This window comes from Phyllobates terribilis, unplaced genomic scaffold, assembly GCF_046119375.1.
Source record: "Phyllobates terribilis strain yellow unplaced genomic scaffold, ASM4611937v1 Scaffold_10__3_contigs__length_209671492, whole genome shotgun sequence".
Lineage (NCBI taxonomy): Eukaryota > Metazoa > Chordata > Amphibia > Anura > Dendrobatidae > Phyllobates > Phyllobates terribilis.
The window spans coordinates 18,623,001-18,637,806 of NW_027362770.1; the positions used below are offsets into that span (position 1 = coordinate 18,623,001).

A 14,806-nucleotide genomic window follows, 5' to 3' on the forward strand; every position below is an offset into this window, starting at 1 on the left:
AAAAAATAAGTCAAGCACATAATCAATAATTAAAGCCAAAGTCTCGACATATCACATATTAGGACTTGTCTGCTTCTTCAATGTAAATTGGACAAGTTTTACATTTGAGTTTAATACATTTTGTGTCCCTATGCTCTTAGTTTTTCACAGTCCCTTTGAATAGGCTCAACAGAAGACTCATTTGAGAATCAGACATTCAGAATTTACTATTTCAGACTGTCAGTCCATACTGTGAAAATCACAGTTCGAACTGCAGAATTTTGGATCCGAGTTTTATCAGTTTGGTCTGTGCGTTTCCTCAGTTTTTTCCATTGGTGAAAGAATAAATAAATAAATTACAAAGCTAATCCTATTCATTACAATGCTACTTATGGACAGCACACGGGTTTTCACACTGTGACCATTTATTTGTTGTCTGCGATATTCAAGGAACCATACACTTGTATAGGTAATTTTGATTCGTGATTCAGGTCAAAAATTAACATTTCACTGTGACTTTTTGCAGATAACTTTGCAAAAAAAACACATAAATGTCATGCCACATAGACTATAAAGGGTACATGTTTTACCTGTGAAACAAATCACAGATATCTGAACAAGGCCTAAGTGTGCATGAACTACATTTGGAATAGCTATACTTTCAATGAGTTCTCCTGAAGTATTCCTAGCAGTTCTGTTTAAAGTAGTTCATAAACTTAATATGAACAAAGCCCAATGAAAAACATCAAAATAATATGAATAGTGATGATCACTGCATGTGAATAAACCTGTGCATTTTATTTCATTCACAATACCAATCAAAAGTGTGTCTTACCATGTACAACTGTTTAAAAATATTTCCCCATTCACGTAAAGTAGTTGTAACTTCATGCACCAAAGGAATCTCAGTAGGAACTATGTTTTCAATATTTCTAAAAGAAAATAACATACAATAAATATACAAGGCTCATTTTAAGAGAAATAGGCTGGAGGGTAACTATTTAAAATAAGCAAAATAAATAAATAATACAAAAGAATCCCCGGTATCTTGCTTAGATTATATCCTGTCTCAAGTAAGAGAAAATAATTATTTTAAATGTATAATAGGAGCTCAGAAAAGCTGCTTTCCAAACCTATAACTGATTGTAAGTGACTTTCAGCAGAAAGAGACCTGCTTTGTGTTCAGTAGCAGAACAAAATCCAGGCGATGATAGTTATTCTGAATAGGACTCTGTATATATGTATATATATATATATATATATATATATATATATATATATATATAGTGCCTACAAGTAGTATTCAACCCCCTGCAGATTTTGCTGGTTGACACATGCGGAATTAACTTGGCATTGTGACATTTGTACTGTAGATCAGCCTGGAAGTGGGAAATGCACTGCAGCAACTTTTGTTTTTGTTTGTTTTTTTTGTTTTTTTTTAAAACGTTAAAAGTTAATTCAGAGTGTCATTTATTATTCAACCCCTCAAACCACAAGAATTCTGTTTGGTCCCCCTAAAGTATTAAGAAGTAGTTCAGGCACCAAGAATAATGAGCTTCACATGTGTGGATTAAAGATCTCTTTTGCCAGCCTTTTCTGACTATTTAAGACCCTCCCCAAACTTGTGAACAGCACTCAGACATGGTCAACATGGGAAAGACAAAGGAGCATTCCAAGGCCATCAGAGACAAGATCGTGGAGGGTCACAAGGCTGGCAAGGGGTACAAAACCCTTTCCAAGGAGTTGGGCCTACCTGTCTCCACTGTTGGGAGCATCATCCGTAAGTGGAAGGCTTATGGAACTACTGTTAGCCTTCCACGGCCTGGACAGCCTTTGAAAGTGTCCTCCCGTGCCGAGGCCAGGCTTGTCCGAAGAGTCAAGGCTAACTCAAGGACAACAAGGAAGGAGCTCCGGGAAGATCTCATGGCAGTGGGGACATTGGTTTCAGTCAATACCATAAGTAACCTACTCCACCGCAATGGTCTCCGTTCCAGACGAGCCCGTAAGGTACCTTTACTTTCAAAGCGTCATGTCAAGGCTCGTCTACAGTTTGCTCATGATCACTTGGAGGACTCTGAGACAGACTAGTTCAAGGTTCTATGGTCTGATGAGACCAAGATCGAGATCTTTGGTGCCAACCACACACGTGACGTTTGGAGACTGGATGGCACTGCATACGACCCCAAGAATACCATCCCTACAGTCAAGCATGGTGGTGGCAGCATCATGCTGTGGGGCTGTTTCTCTGCCAAGGGGCCTGGCCATCTGGTCCGCATCCATGGGAAGATGGATAGCACGGCCTACCTGGAGATTTTGGCCAAGAACCTCCGCTCCTCCATCAAGGATCTTAAGATGGGTCGTAATTTCATCTTCCAACAAGACAACGACCCAAAGCACACAGCCAAGAAAACCAAGGCCTGGTTCAAGAGGGAAAAAGTCAAGGTGTTGGAGTGGCCTAGTCAGTCTCCTGACCTTAACCCAATTGAAAACTTGTGGAAGGAGCTCAAGAATAAAGTCCACATGAGACACCCAAAGAACCGAGATAACTTGGAGAAGATCTGCATGGAGGAGTGGGCCAAGATAACTCCACAGACCTGTGCCGGCCTGATCAGGTCTTATAAAAGACAATTATTAGCTGTAATTGCAAACAAGGGTTATTCCACAAAATATTAAACATAGGGGTTGTATAATAATTGACCCACACTTTTATGTTTAAAATTTAATAAAATTCAACTGAGCAACATAACTTTTTAGTTTGTAAGATTTATGCTTCTGTTCATAAATCCTACTCTCGTTTGCAGTTTGAAGGCTCTAACTTATTTGCATCTTATCAAACCAGCTAAATCTGCAGGGGGTTGAATACTACTTGTAGGCACTGTATATATATATTTATTCATTAAGTCTAAGTAGTCATACTCACCATCACTGATCCCACTCATCTGCCTTTGCAATACTTACCTGGTTCCAGCAGTTTTCCAGTTCCTAACACGTTTTTCTTTTTGGTCAATTATTGGGTATGTAGGCATATCCAGACAGCACTCCCATCATGTTTTTATCCTCTTAATATATTGCAATCATATTATATAGCACTGTGTACTTATAAACAATTAGGAAAGGGAAAAGAAGGGAAAAGGGTGTAAGTAAAAGTGAAATTCTTTATTAAATATTTATATTAAAACCTAGTAAATCATACATCCCATAGCTGAGCCGCTTGTGTTCCTAAGCTGTATATTGCCGGAGTTATTTCACTGCCGACAGCTTTATTGGACCTGCGAGTAGATTTATTAAGGATCCATCACACAGATTGTGTGATAGGAATAATAGTGTGCCCTGATAACCTCTGTACAAGGGCTCATTATACTTATATATACTAGACCTGTCACACTTTTGAAGTCACTTGATATATAATATTGGGAGTGTATCCAATGGGCTAGGATAATTTTTTACTATTGAATTCACACTGGCCATATGAGCCTTTATTTAATAAAATCTCTCCTGGCTGAGGATACTAGTACAATTCAGCACACTTTTGATATAATCTATGGTATGTATTTTGTAAGCATAAACCCAGCCATCAATTATAAGGGACATTGGCTAGGGGCTTATTTTACTAATAATTTGATTTACTGCCTGACTCTATCAGGAATTTAGTGTATCATGACTCCATTTATATAATCATGATCCATTATGCATCCCTAATGAGATGTATGATTTACTAGGTTATAATATAATTATTTAATAAAGAATTTCACTTTTACTCACACCCTTTTCCCTTCTTTTCCCCTTCCTAATTGTTTACCTGTAATTTTGGTGGTGGTAATTTTGGAACGTTGACTGCACTGTGTACTTATGTGAGAGGGTGAACAGGAGCTCTGTCAAGTTCCTAAAAGTTATTTGTGTATAAAATTATGTACCTGCTATGTTGTCTGCACCGGCCACCAGAGGTGACTGTCTTCCCCTTGTTCAGATTTCCCTTTCACTGCAGGATACAGTGTTCATGAGTGACAGTGTTAACCCCTAGTCAGCCAGAGAGGGGTGACTGGGTACAAGCGAGACTAGATCCAGCAAATAGTTAGTTGGTGTTCATTGGGCAGAGTGTGGAGCAGGCAGTGTGCAGAGAAGGTGGAGACAGCAGGATACAGGTTCAGCGTGGGAGGAACTACAAGGCTCAGCATGTAAGAAGCTAGTTACAGAGACGGCAGGACAGCACAGGCATTTGGGGACCCTTGCAAGGAGGAAAAGCTTAAAAGTCTGAGAAAAGTATGGTACAGCGGAAAAGGGGAACCTGAGGAAAAATGTAGCGCCCGGCTTTGAGTACTAAAAGCAGGAGAAGCCCCTAGGAATGTCTTAGCTAAAGGCTCCGAGTGTTGGGATCAGTACGTAGCGCGTGGACCTGAATAACCTTATCTCTAAAAAAACGCAAGCAATTACAACATCTCCCCATGCCCCCTGAGGTACCTGTTGCCAGGAGCAAAACGCAGACTGTAACTTTCAGAATGGAGCTGGTGCATTGTGTGGAAGATGGAGAAGGAGAAGGAGCATGTACAACCTGTCATCCCTTGTTTACCAGTTTGGCCGAATATAAAATAGACATTGTTTATGATTATTGAATGAAACTGTTAATGACAGCAGAACTGCACTAAGTGAAAAGGAACCCTCGATGGAAGCAGCAGATCAAGGTATAATGTCGCAAACCCCTCCCCCCCCGAAAAACACAAAATTCTCTGTAGGTGACCCCAACGTTGAAATGGTAGACCACATACACGACTATCGCCAGGGGTCAGATTACACTTACAATTGCTTATTTCGCCTTTCTACCCAGTAAATTCTTATCTTTTCTTTGCTTTTTCTAGGATCAGGAAGTCTATTTTCCCTGCAACAGTCATTCCCTTCTTCCAACTCCTGACCTAGTTGCTCCCTCCTCCCCTCTGCCAAGGACTTTTGCAGTGACTCATGAGTAATGCAGGAAAAATAGATTTCCTGTTTCTACATAGAGCTTAGAAGGATTCGGCTAGTCAGTTTTTAAATATATTTTGTCTCCTTTGAGATTCATAGGAGATCGTGATTTTTGCTATACATAGCAGTGCTGATGTAAGAGGACCCTTCAAAGAGGACTATTATTTGAAGAAAAAAATAAAGAAAAAAAAGCTTTTAAAAATATGAAAAAAATACACATATTTGGTATCACTGGGTTCATAAATGTCCGACATATTTGGTATCACTGGGTTCAGAAAAGTCTGATCTATGAAAATATAAAATGAATCAGATTGGTAAACAGCGTAACGAGAGAAAAAAAGAGAAACGCCAGAATTATGGTTTTCTGGCCACCGCAACACTGAAATAAAATGCAATAACAGGGGATCAAAACATTGTATCAAAAAAGTTGAATGAATAAAAATGTCAGCTCAGGGCACAAAAAATAAGCCATTACTCATCCCCAGATCTCAAAGAATGAAAACGCTACAGGTCTTGGAAAACTTTTTTCATACAAACTTCTCAATTTTTTTCACCATTTAAATAAAAAATAAACTATACATGTTTGGTATCTGCATACTCATGCTGACCTGGGGAAGTATATTACCATGTCAGTTTTACCATTTAGTGAACATTGTAAATAAATAACCTAAAAAATAATTGTGGAATTGCACTTTTTTGGAATTGGAATTTTTTTCCCATTTTCCAGTACATTATGTGGTAAAATCAATGATGTCATTGAAAAGTACAACTCGTCCCACAAAAACCAAGCCCTCATACGGCTATATTGATGGAAAATAAAAATCTATGGCTCTTGGAATAAGGGGAGGAAAAACAACAACAACAAAAAAAAAAAATGGCCATGGCGTGAAAGGGTTAAAACTCACCCTTTGGCTATCTGCCAAGTAAGAATGGGCAGAGTGATTAACAAGGAAATATACACTGCTCAAAAAATAAAGGAAACACTTAAACAACAGAATATAACTCCAAGTAAATCAAACTTCTGTGAAATCAAACTGTCCACTTAGGAAGCAGCACTGATTGATAATCAATTTCACATGCTGTTGTGCTGTTGTGCAAATGGAATAGACAATAGATGGAAATTATTGGCAATTATCAAGACACCCTCAATAAAGGAGTGGTTATGTAGGTGGGGACCACAGACCACATCTCAGTACCAATGCTTTCTGGCTGATGTTTTGGTCACTTTTGAATGTTGGTTGTGCTTTCACACTCGTAGTAGCATGAGACGGACTCTACAACCCACAGAAGTTGCTCAGGCAGTGCAGCTCATCCAGGATGGCACATCAATGCGAGCTGTGGCAAGAAGGTTTGCTGTGTCTGTCAGCGTAGTGTATAGAGGCTGGAGGCGCTACCAGGAGACAGGCCAGTACACTAGGAGACATGGAGGGGGCCGTAGGAGGGCAACAACCCAGCAGCAGGACCGCTACCTCCGCCTTTGTGGAAGGAGGAACAGGAGGAGCACTGCCAGAGCCCTGCAAAATGACCTCCAGCAGGCCACTGTTAAATATTAATTACAGATATTCATTTTATTCTTAATTATTGTTAAATATTAATTATGGATATTCATTTTATTCTTAATTCTGAGTTCTATACATTGCACAAGATTGCATCAGCCTCACGCTAAGGGTGTCTAGATGACATGCGCTATTTGTGTGTGTATTTTTAGTTCACTACCATATACAAAATAACAGGTGCTATAAAAGCCCATGCTAGAGAAAGGACCCCCCTTGCTTGCCATTCCACAGGACACAAGACAAGGATCCGTGTGTAAACCCCAGGAAACATGTTCTTTACCTGGACACATGTGCTGGATTCCAGGGAAAGATGGGTGAATCTCAACAATTAAGCTAATTATGGACAATCACTCTGTAACTATCTAATTATTGTATGTACCTGCTGCAATCTGATTCTTCTTAATGAACAATCCAAGAATAAATCAGTACATTTTCTTATAAGAAAATCTTGATATTGATACTTTGCGAAGTCCTCGATAGAGAAAAATAATACAGAAGGAAGTATTATTTTACAGCCACAAATGTGCATGTGTGTTGCGCTCATGCCCGGACTGACTGGCGTGAGTGTGGTTAGTGATCCCACTGGACCATGAACTGAGGAGTGTCTGGAGGGGCGAGACTAAGTATCAACTCGGTCCGACCAAGGTCGCACGGCGGCTCAGTCGACTCCGTGAACCAGGGAAGAACCGAGCAGAGGGACCAGGTGCTACTCCAGGTCAGACCCCGGTCACAGCTGTTGACCCACACCGGGGAATGCAGGAACGGGCAGGCACAGCTGGTATGCAGACAGATGGGTACTGGCAGGCACGGCTGGTATGCAGACAGGTGGGTACTGGCAGGCACGGCTGGTATGCAGACAGGCAGATACTGGCAGGTATGAATGCAGGCTAGATAGGGACCAGTACAGACTGGGATACAGGAACAGATCTGCGGGTGCGGTGGACTAGCAGAGCAGAACCACAGGCATGGAGGACAAGCAGGGCAGAGCAGAGAAAAATCGCAGGTGCGTTGGACAAGAAGAACAAAACCGCAGATGCGGTGAACAAGCAGAGCAGAGCGAAACCGCAGATGCGGTGAACAAGCAGCTCAGAGCGAAGCCGCAGGTGCGGTGTACAAGCAGAGCAGATCGAAACTGCAGGTGCGGTGAACAAGCAGAGCAGAACAAAACCGCTGGTGCAGTGAAAAAGCAGAGTGGAGCGAAACCACAGGTGCGGTGTACAATCAGATCAGAGAGAAACCGCAGGTGTGGTGGACAAGCAGAGAGGAGCAAAACCGCAGGTGCAGTGAACAAGCAGTGCACAGGGGAACTACAGGTGCGGTGGACAAGCAGAGTGGAGCAAAACTGCAGGTGCGGTGGACAAGCAGAGCGGAGCAAAACCGCTGGTGCGGTGAACAAGCAGAGCAGAGCGAAACCGCAGGTGCGGTGAACAAGCAGAGCAGAGCGAAACCGCAGGTGTGGTGAACAAGCAGAGCAAAGCGAAACCGCAGGTGCGGTGAACAAGCAGAGCGAAACCTCAGATGCGGTGGACAAGCAGAGCAGAGCGAAACCGCAGGAGCAGTGGATGAGCAGAGCAGAACAGAGCAGAAGGTGCAGGCAGACAGGACAGGGCTCTGTTCACATGGAACAGACTGGAAAATACAGGAAGATAGTTAGAACACAGGAGGTAGATATGGATGAGGGAAACAGGACAAGCAGAACCAGATACACACAAGGTACTTACAATGAAGTAGCGAGTGGACACAAAACTCACAAACAGAAGTACAGAGACAACGAGTTGGAGTTAGGTGCAGGTTCAGACACTGCAGGAAAAGGGAAGGATCGGACATAGAGACAAACAGATAACAGGCTAGGAGACAGTTCAGACTGGAACTGAACCAGGAACAAGATACAGGAACGAGCCTGGGAACTCAGCCACCAAGGTGGCCGAAACAGACTAGAAGTCACATGTGCTCACCAGAGGTAGCCTGACTGCCATTAGGTACAGAGATTAGATCCTCAGACCCCTTGTGAGACCATATGATGGTGCGGTTGGCCCTGGGTTCCTCCTAATGCAGGACAATGCCAGACCTCACGTGGCTGGAGTGTGTCAGCAGTTCCTGCAACATGAAGGCATTGAAGCTATGGACTAGCCCACCCGTTCCCCAGACCTGAATCCGATTGAGCACATCTGGGACATCATGTCTCGCTCCATCCACCAACGTCACATTGCACCACAGACTGTCCAGGAGTTGGCAGATGCTTTAGTCCAGGTCTGGGAGGATATCCCACAGGAGACCATCCACAAACTCATCAGGAGCATGCCCAGGCATTGTAGGGAGGTCATACAAGCACGTGGAGGCCACACACAATACTGAGCCTCATTTTGACTTGTTTTAAGGACATTACATCAAAGTTGGATTAGCCTGTAGTGTGTTTTTCCACTTTAATTTTGGGGGTGACTCCAAATCCAGGCCTCCATTGATTAATAAATTTGTTTCTATTGATGATTTTTGTGTGATTTTGTTGTCAGCACATTCAACTTTGTACAGAACAAAGTATTCAATGAGAATATTTCATTCATTCAGATCTAGGATGTGTTATTTGAGTGTTCCCTTTATTTTTTTGAGCAGTGTAATTTATTCTTGTGGTAGGATTTCAAAAAAATATTTTGCTTTAGGGGCTGCAGAAAAGCTTGCAGATTATAGATAAGCAAATCAATTTCATGTGAATTGAATTCATGTTGAATTTTCTAAAATTTGCAAGTGCTGGTACATTTATAATAATAATAATAATAATAATCTTCATTTATATAGCGCCAACATATTCCGCAGTGCTTTACAATTCAGAGGTTCATATACAACAGTCATAAGTAACATAGTTAAAGGTAATACTGTACAATAATTAAAGCAAAAAAATGATGAACCTGCTCGTAAGAGCTTACAATCTACAATAAGGTGGGGATGACACAAAGGACAGGGGCTTATTTACAATGATGGTCCACCCATCTTGATGGGATGAGGAATAGATAAAGGCTGCATGGGCTCATCACCATTCAGTATTTGTAATGCTTTTGGGTTCAGTGGAGTTTGATGGAGACTTATTAGGTACTGATTAGTGCGGATGTTAGTCGAAAGTCGCTTGCAGAGCATAGAGAACGGATAGGCCGATAAACAGAAATGAGAGAAGAGATGTAGGGGGGTGCCACACTGATTTGAACAAATTGATATTTAATCCATGCAAATTGTCATAGAATGCCTACTGCCATTTTATACATAGAAAAAGATAAGAAAACCAAGAAAAAAAATGTGTGCAAGGACAAAAATAATTATAATGGTATTTCTTACACTATTGGGACTCCCACAATTGCTCATCCAGCAATCTTAAATACCTTTTGTTTGTATTGCTGGGATTATCTATACCCGTTGTTTTTCCGACTTGTATGTAATAAAGCTCATTATGTTTTAGCTATTGTAATACTTGTTTTTGTACTTGCACACATTTGTTTCCTCAGTTTTCTTGACTTATGCAGTGCTTTCTGGTACTCTCACATTTAGGCCACGGCCTCACTATCAGTATTTGGTCAGTATTCAGTCTGTATTTTTTCTCAGGAGTGGGAGGCAAAACAAGGTGAGTAACTTTAGTGCAAGTGTCGGAATGCAATGCACAGAGACCCAAGACGAGAACAGTCAGGAGTTGATATAGCCACTTTATATCTATAACAACTGTTCTACAAAGGGGGTGTTATAGCAGAAAATGAGGCCCCTTAAAGTTCAAAGACCCCATCTATGCTGTATAAGTCTGACAGTTATTTTAGGTCAAAATAGCAGCAGCGGAAATGTTCCTTCCTTGTATCAATAGAGACTAACGTAGTCATCAGAATGTATCTCATTTAATGTGTCTAATTAAATATGTCCGATTGAATGTTTCAACACAAGCATAGGCATCACGAGAATAGAAATCAGTCTTTGTGTGCTAAATTGTATAATCGAACCATATATGGTAAATCCGTTTCCTGCCTTCAGGGTGTATATAAACCCTATGCTTTGTAATAAAGTTTAGAGCTTGCTGACAAGTACATCTTGTCCTGTGTCTCACTCTCTCCGATATCGTAATCCAAGGATAGAAGACCCCGAATGCAGTGACGTCAGGGGTGAGTAGCAAGAGTAGAGCAGCAACTTGGAACAACAATGAGACATATTTCAGTGAATAACTGTACAGTACTTTGCAACAGTGTGATGCACCCAGTCATGGGAGACACCACGTGAGTTCTCTTTATATGGCCCTAGCGAGGGGTCACCGGTTCTTTCCGCTAGGCCGCAAGTCTCTTCCAGATCAAGTCTATCAGATCCCGTTTAGCCTCCCATGCACCAAACGGCCCCCACCCAACTTGAGATCTTAATCCCAACTGTCCCCTGTACAGTAGGTGAGAGTTGTAAGTGATGGCTCTGTTCACTTGCTTGGTTCCTCCACTGCTGCTTTCACATCTTTCCTGTCACGGTCCTCTCTTGGCTCTTCTTGGCTTGACCGTCGATGGTAGTCTCTCATGCTTGGGGAAGGGGGTCACGACCTTAGCTCTTGACAGGCGGCATCGGACCCCGGGAACTTACACAGTGTGGGGCGGAGGTCCTGACTCTGACCAACATACGCAGGGCTCAGGGGGGCTTTTGTGAGGAGTGTGGAGCCTCTCAGGCGATGTCCATCTCTGGTGCAGCGCAGCCCTCCGGCTGAGGCCTGTAGCGCTGGGCTCTGCTGTCCCTCTGGAGCACGTCTACTCCACTCACTCGCTCACTTGGCGCCAAAAGCCCCTGCAATCTGGTACACAGGGCCTTTATACCCAGAAAACTCTCTGAGTCACATGATCAGGTCCAGTACACAATAGTCTCTCCCCCTGCAAAAACTGCTAGGAACATTTGGTTCCTGCTAGCACATTTCTTTGTTTACTTTTAGTTTCAGTTTCTTCCAGCAGAGGGTGGTGTTTGCTTACAGTTACTTAGTTTCTCTTGTCCATCTCACTACATTCCTCCACTCTTTATAAACTCACCAAGTCCTCGGGCGAGAAGAGTCTTTATGAACCTTAATGTTCTTCAGAGGCGGGCAATATGCCCACAGTTTTCATGCTCATTCCTGACTCTCTTGCACTACGTTTTGCCAGAAGAAATCATTCTGTGCATACCTCATGGGCAGGACGCCAGCGTGGATATGCTGAGTCCTTCGAGAATCCTCTTGAATTTTCTTGCAGGAGTACTCAGAAATTCAGGTACCTCATGCGGAAGTTTGACGTCTGGCTCTTCTCCATGAGACTCAGTGACCTCTTCCACTAAGTCAGTGGATGGCACTTCACCACCAGGCCTCGGGTTTCTCTAGCCCCAAGGCCATCCAGAACATAGCATGATACCTTTGTACACGGTACCTCCTTCAGCTGCGTTAGTATGGTGTCCCCAACACTTGATTGTGCTCCAGGCATGAGTCCTACCTCCGCCTCTCCTCTGGGGCTGCCATCATCTTAAACTTCTGTGGCGCACACCGGCTCCACTCGAGTTGCTTCTATGCTCCAGGGAACTGCAGCCACCTCCCTGCAGGAAAATGACGCTGTCTCCCTCACTTTTTGGCGTCCCGTGCCACAGCTCTGCCTTGCTGTGGGTGAGTTTCTCGGCTCACCATTCTGTTTCCTCAAGGTCCCTGTCCGTTCTCTGTGGTCACTCTGCAATGGTCGGACCTTCTCTCTTCACTCCATCCTATGGATGCAGGCATTCCTCACCAAGGACCAACTCCTCCGGGTGCAGCCCTCTCTCCAGCAGGCATGATGGTTGCAAGAATGGGCAACTCTTCGTCGTTAGCTGTCTCGCATAGGGAAACTCCTCGACATGTGTCCCATTTTTCCACAGGTTCAACACTCATTTCTGAGCCTGCCTGGTGGGCGCTTCGGTCTGTATTGCGGTCCTCCAGGAGAGGGATACCCCACCTGTAACTGTTCTTCATCCCCGGAGAGGGGATGAGATTCCAGGGCAGCTGCATGGGTTTTTCTTATGTTCAGTATCTCTCCTTTAATTTCTCGCATTTCCTGCCATAAATCACCCCGGGGTATGGGATTCGATTCTACAGTATCAGCAATTGCCTTTTTTATGCTCCGTAGTTCTCCTGTAATTTCTCGCATTTCTTGCCGTAATTCACAGGCCCAGTCTGGTTCAGTATTGAGCACCCCCAAGGCGGTAACTTCCCAGCTTTGGACAATACCTGCCACAGTCGGGGGATTCTTGCTCTTGGACTGTAGCTTCTGCTCTGACCTCGAGGAAGCTCATGTTAGGATTATAATGCAGGCATTCCTTCAGGGCCTGCCTCAGATAATGGTCTCTCAGACCTGCAACCAACTGAACTCTCAATACTTCATCCAGGGCGCCTACTCCTACATATTTATCACCATTTTTCTTGGTGATCTTTGCCGTCACTTCCTGCAGAGTGTTCACATATTGAGTAACTGTCTCCCCCTCTCTTTGGACCCAACGGAAGAGGCGAGTGCGTAAATTACCTAAATCGGTCGTGTAACCATGCATGTTCTCTAAAATCTTGATCACCTTATCTACCGTATCATGGTCCTGTGGGTGCCTGACCATGACCGTCGGTCGGGCCTCTCTGTCCAAAGTCAGCAAGGCTAACATTGTCGGTAAGGTGGGTGTCATGGGGTACATGCTTAACATACTTTTCAGACGTTCAACCTAGTCCCACATCAATACATTGTCACTAGTGATGAGTGAACATGTTCACTACTGCTCGGTGCTCGCCTGAGCATCTCACTGCTCAAGTTGCTCGGAACTCGCCGAGTATTTTCAGGGTTTCTTGGCAGGAGCTCGGGTCCCCTCCCTGCATATTTGGCACACTTTAGAGCACCAATCAACATGCAGGGATTGTCTGCCACACACTGTAATGCCGCAGTCATGTTAGTTGTGACATTACAGTGATTGGCTGGCAGCACAGTGTCATCAGATCTATATCAGACCAGGCGCCGCCATGCTCGTCACAGTCACTCTAGAATCAGACAGTGTAGGGAGAGCTGCTGCTGAGAAAGGGAGAGATTTGCTTGTTTCTAGTTAGTGTAGGTATACCATACTATATTAGAGACACATATCCATCTCAACTAACAGTCCTTCTGAGGACTAATCAAGCTGTAGAGATATCAGGCAGGCAGTGTATATAGGCAGGCAGGGTATATAGCAGACTGCAGTGCACATAGCAAGAGGGTCCATTCCAGTTCTGTCTGCTGGTGCTTTTACAGATATTTGTAGAAATAGCCCTATGTATCAGGTGCCAGGAATATTTTTTTTTTTATCTTAATCCTGATTATTTGCTTAAAAAGCAATCCAGAGAACACCGTTTTTCTGCGCCATTTGCTTGTTGGCACTGCAGAATACAGCCAGGTCGTTTCCATATTATAGCGCTAAAAATCCAGCTATTTAAAACTGTGGCTTGTCCTTCACACGGATCACATATAATTGCACTGAAAATATTGCCATTTCTGGCCTCTATTGAAATTTTGTTGCAGTGTGTCAGCCAACTTATTGACACGAGGTTGGCGCTGTTAAAAATAGTTACCTAAAGGGCCAGCTATTTAAAACTGTGATTTGTCCATCACAGGGATCACATATAATTGCGCTCCAAATTCAGCCATTTGTAGTGAGCGTGAAAGATATTGTCATCCATTCAAAATAGGCAAGGCACGTGGCAAGGGACAGGGAACTGGATGTGATGGTGCATCCAGAGGCCGAGGCCATGGGCAAGCTGAAATTGTGCCACAACAAACAAACACCCACATCTTCTCACTCGACCTTCCTGTCCCAATTAATAGGGGACCGCAGAACACCACTATTGAACACAGAGCAGTGTGAAAAGGTTATTGGTTGGATAGCAGACAGTGCTTCCAGTCACTTAGACACCACCACCACCCTTTCTTCAACACAGTCAAGTCTCAGTAGCCGTGAGTCTGAACCGCATGTTTCTCACCCTAATCCTCCTTCCTCCCACCATGCCAAGTGCCCAGAGACAACTGATCCCACAATTGGACACTCCGAAGAGCTGTTTACTTTTCCATGTGTAGATTTGGGCATCTCACCTGGTCCACTTGAAGCGGGGCAAGAGGAGATCGCATGTAGCGATGCCCAAATGTTTTAGCAGCCACAGACACACGAAAGCGACGTTGGGAAAGTGTCACAAGAGGTGGACGATGATGAGACACAATTGCCAGAAAGTCAGGAGGAGGACCAGGGTGCGGAAGTGGAAGACGAGGTTGTGGATGATATAGTAACTGACCCAACCTGGCAAGAGGACATGCAGAGCGAGGACA

The 14,806-nt window shown here is 43.6% G+C and overlaps 1 protein-coding gene across 5 annotated transcripts in view; it reads right to left on the reverse strand.

Moving 5' to 3' along the window:
* DOCK2 (dedicator of cytokinesis 2) overlaps positions 1 to 14,806 on the reverse strand; it is a 1,661,574-nt gene that overhangs the window by 1,463,450 nt on the left and 183,318 nt on the right. For all 5 annotated transcript variants that reach the window (XM_073649510.1, XM_073649507.1, XM_073649509.1 and 2 more), the window contains exon 5: positions 815 to 911. In XM_073649510.1, the coding sequence (XP_073505611.1) occupies positions 815 to 911 (97 nt within the window). The remainder of the gene's footprint in view (positions 1 to 814; positions 912 to 14,806) is intronic.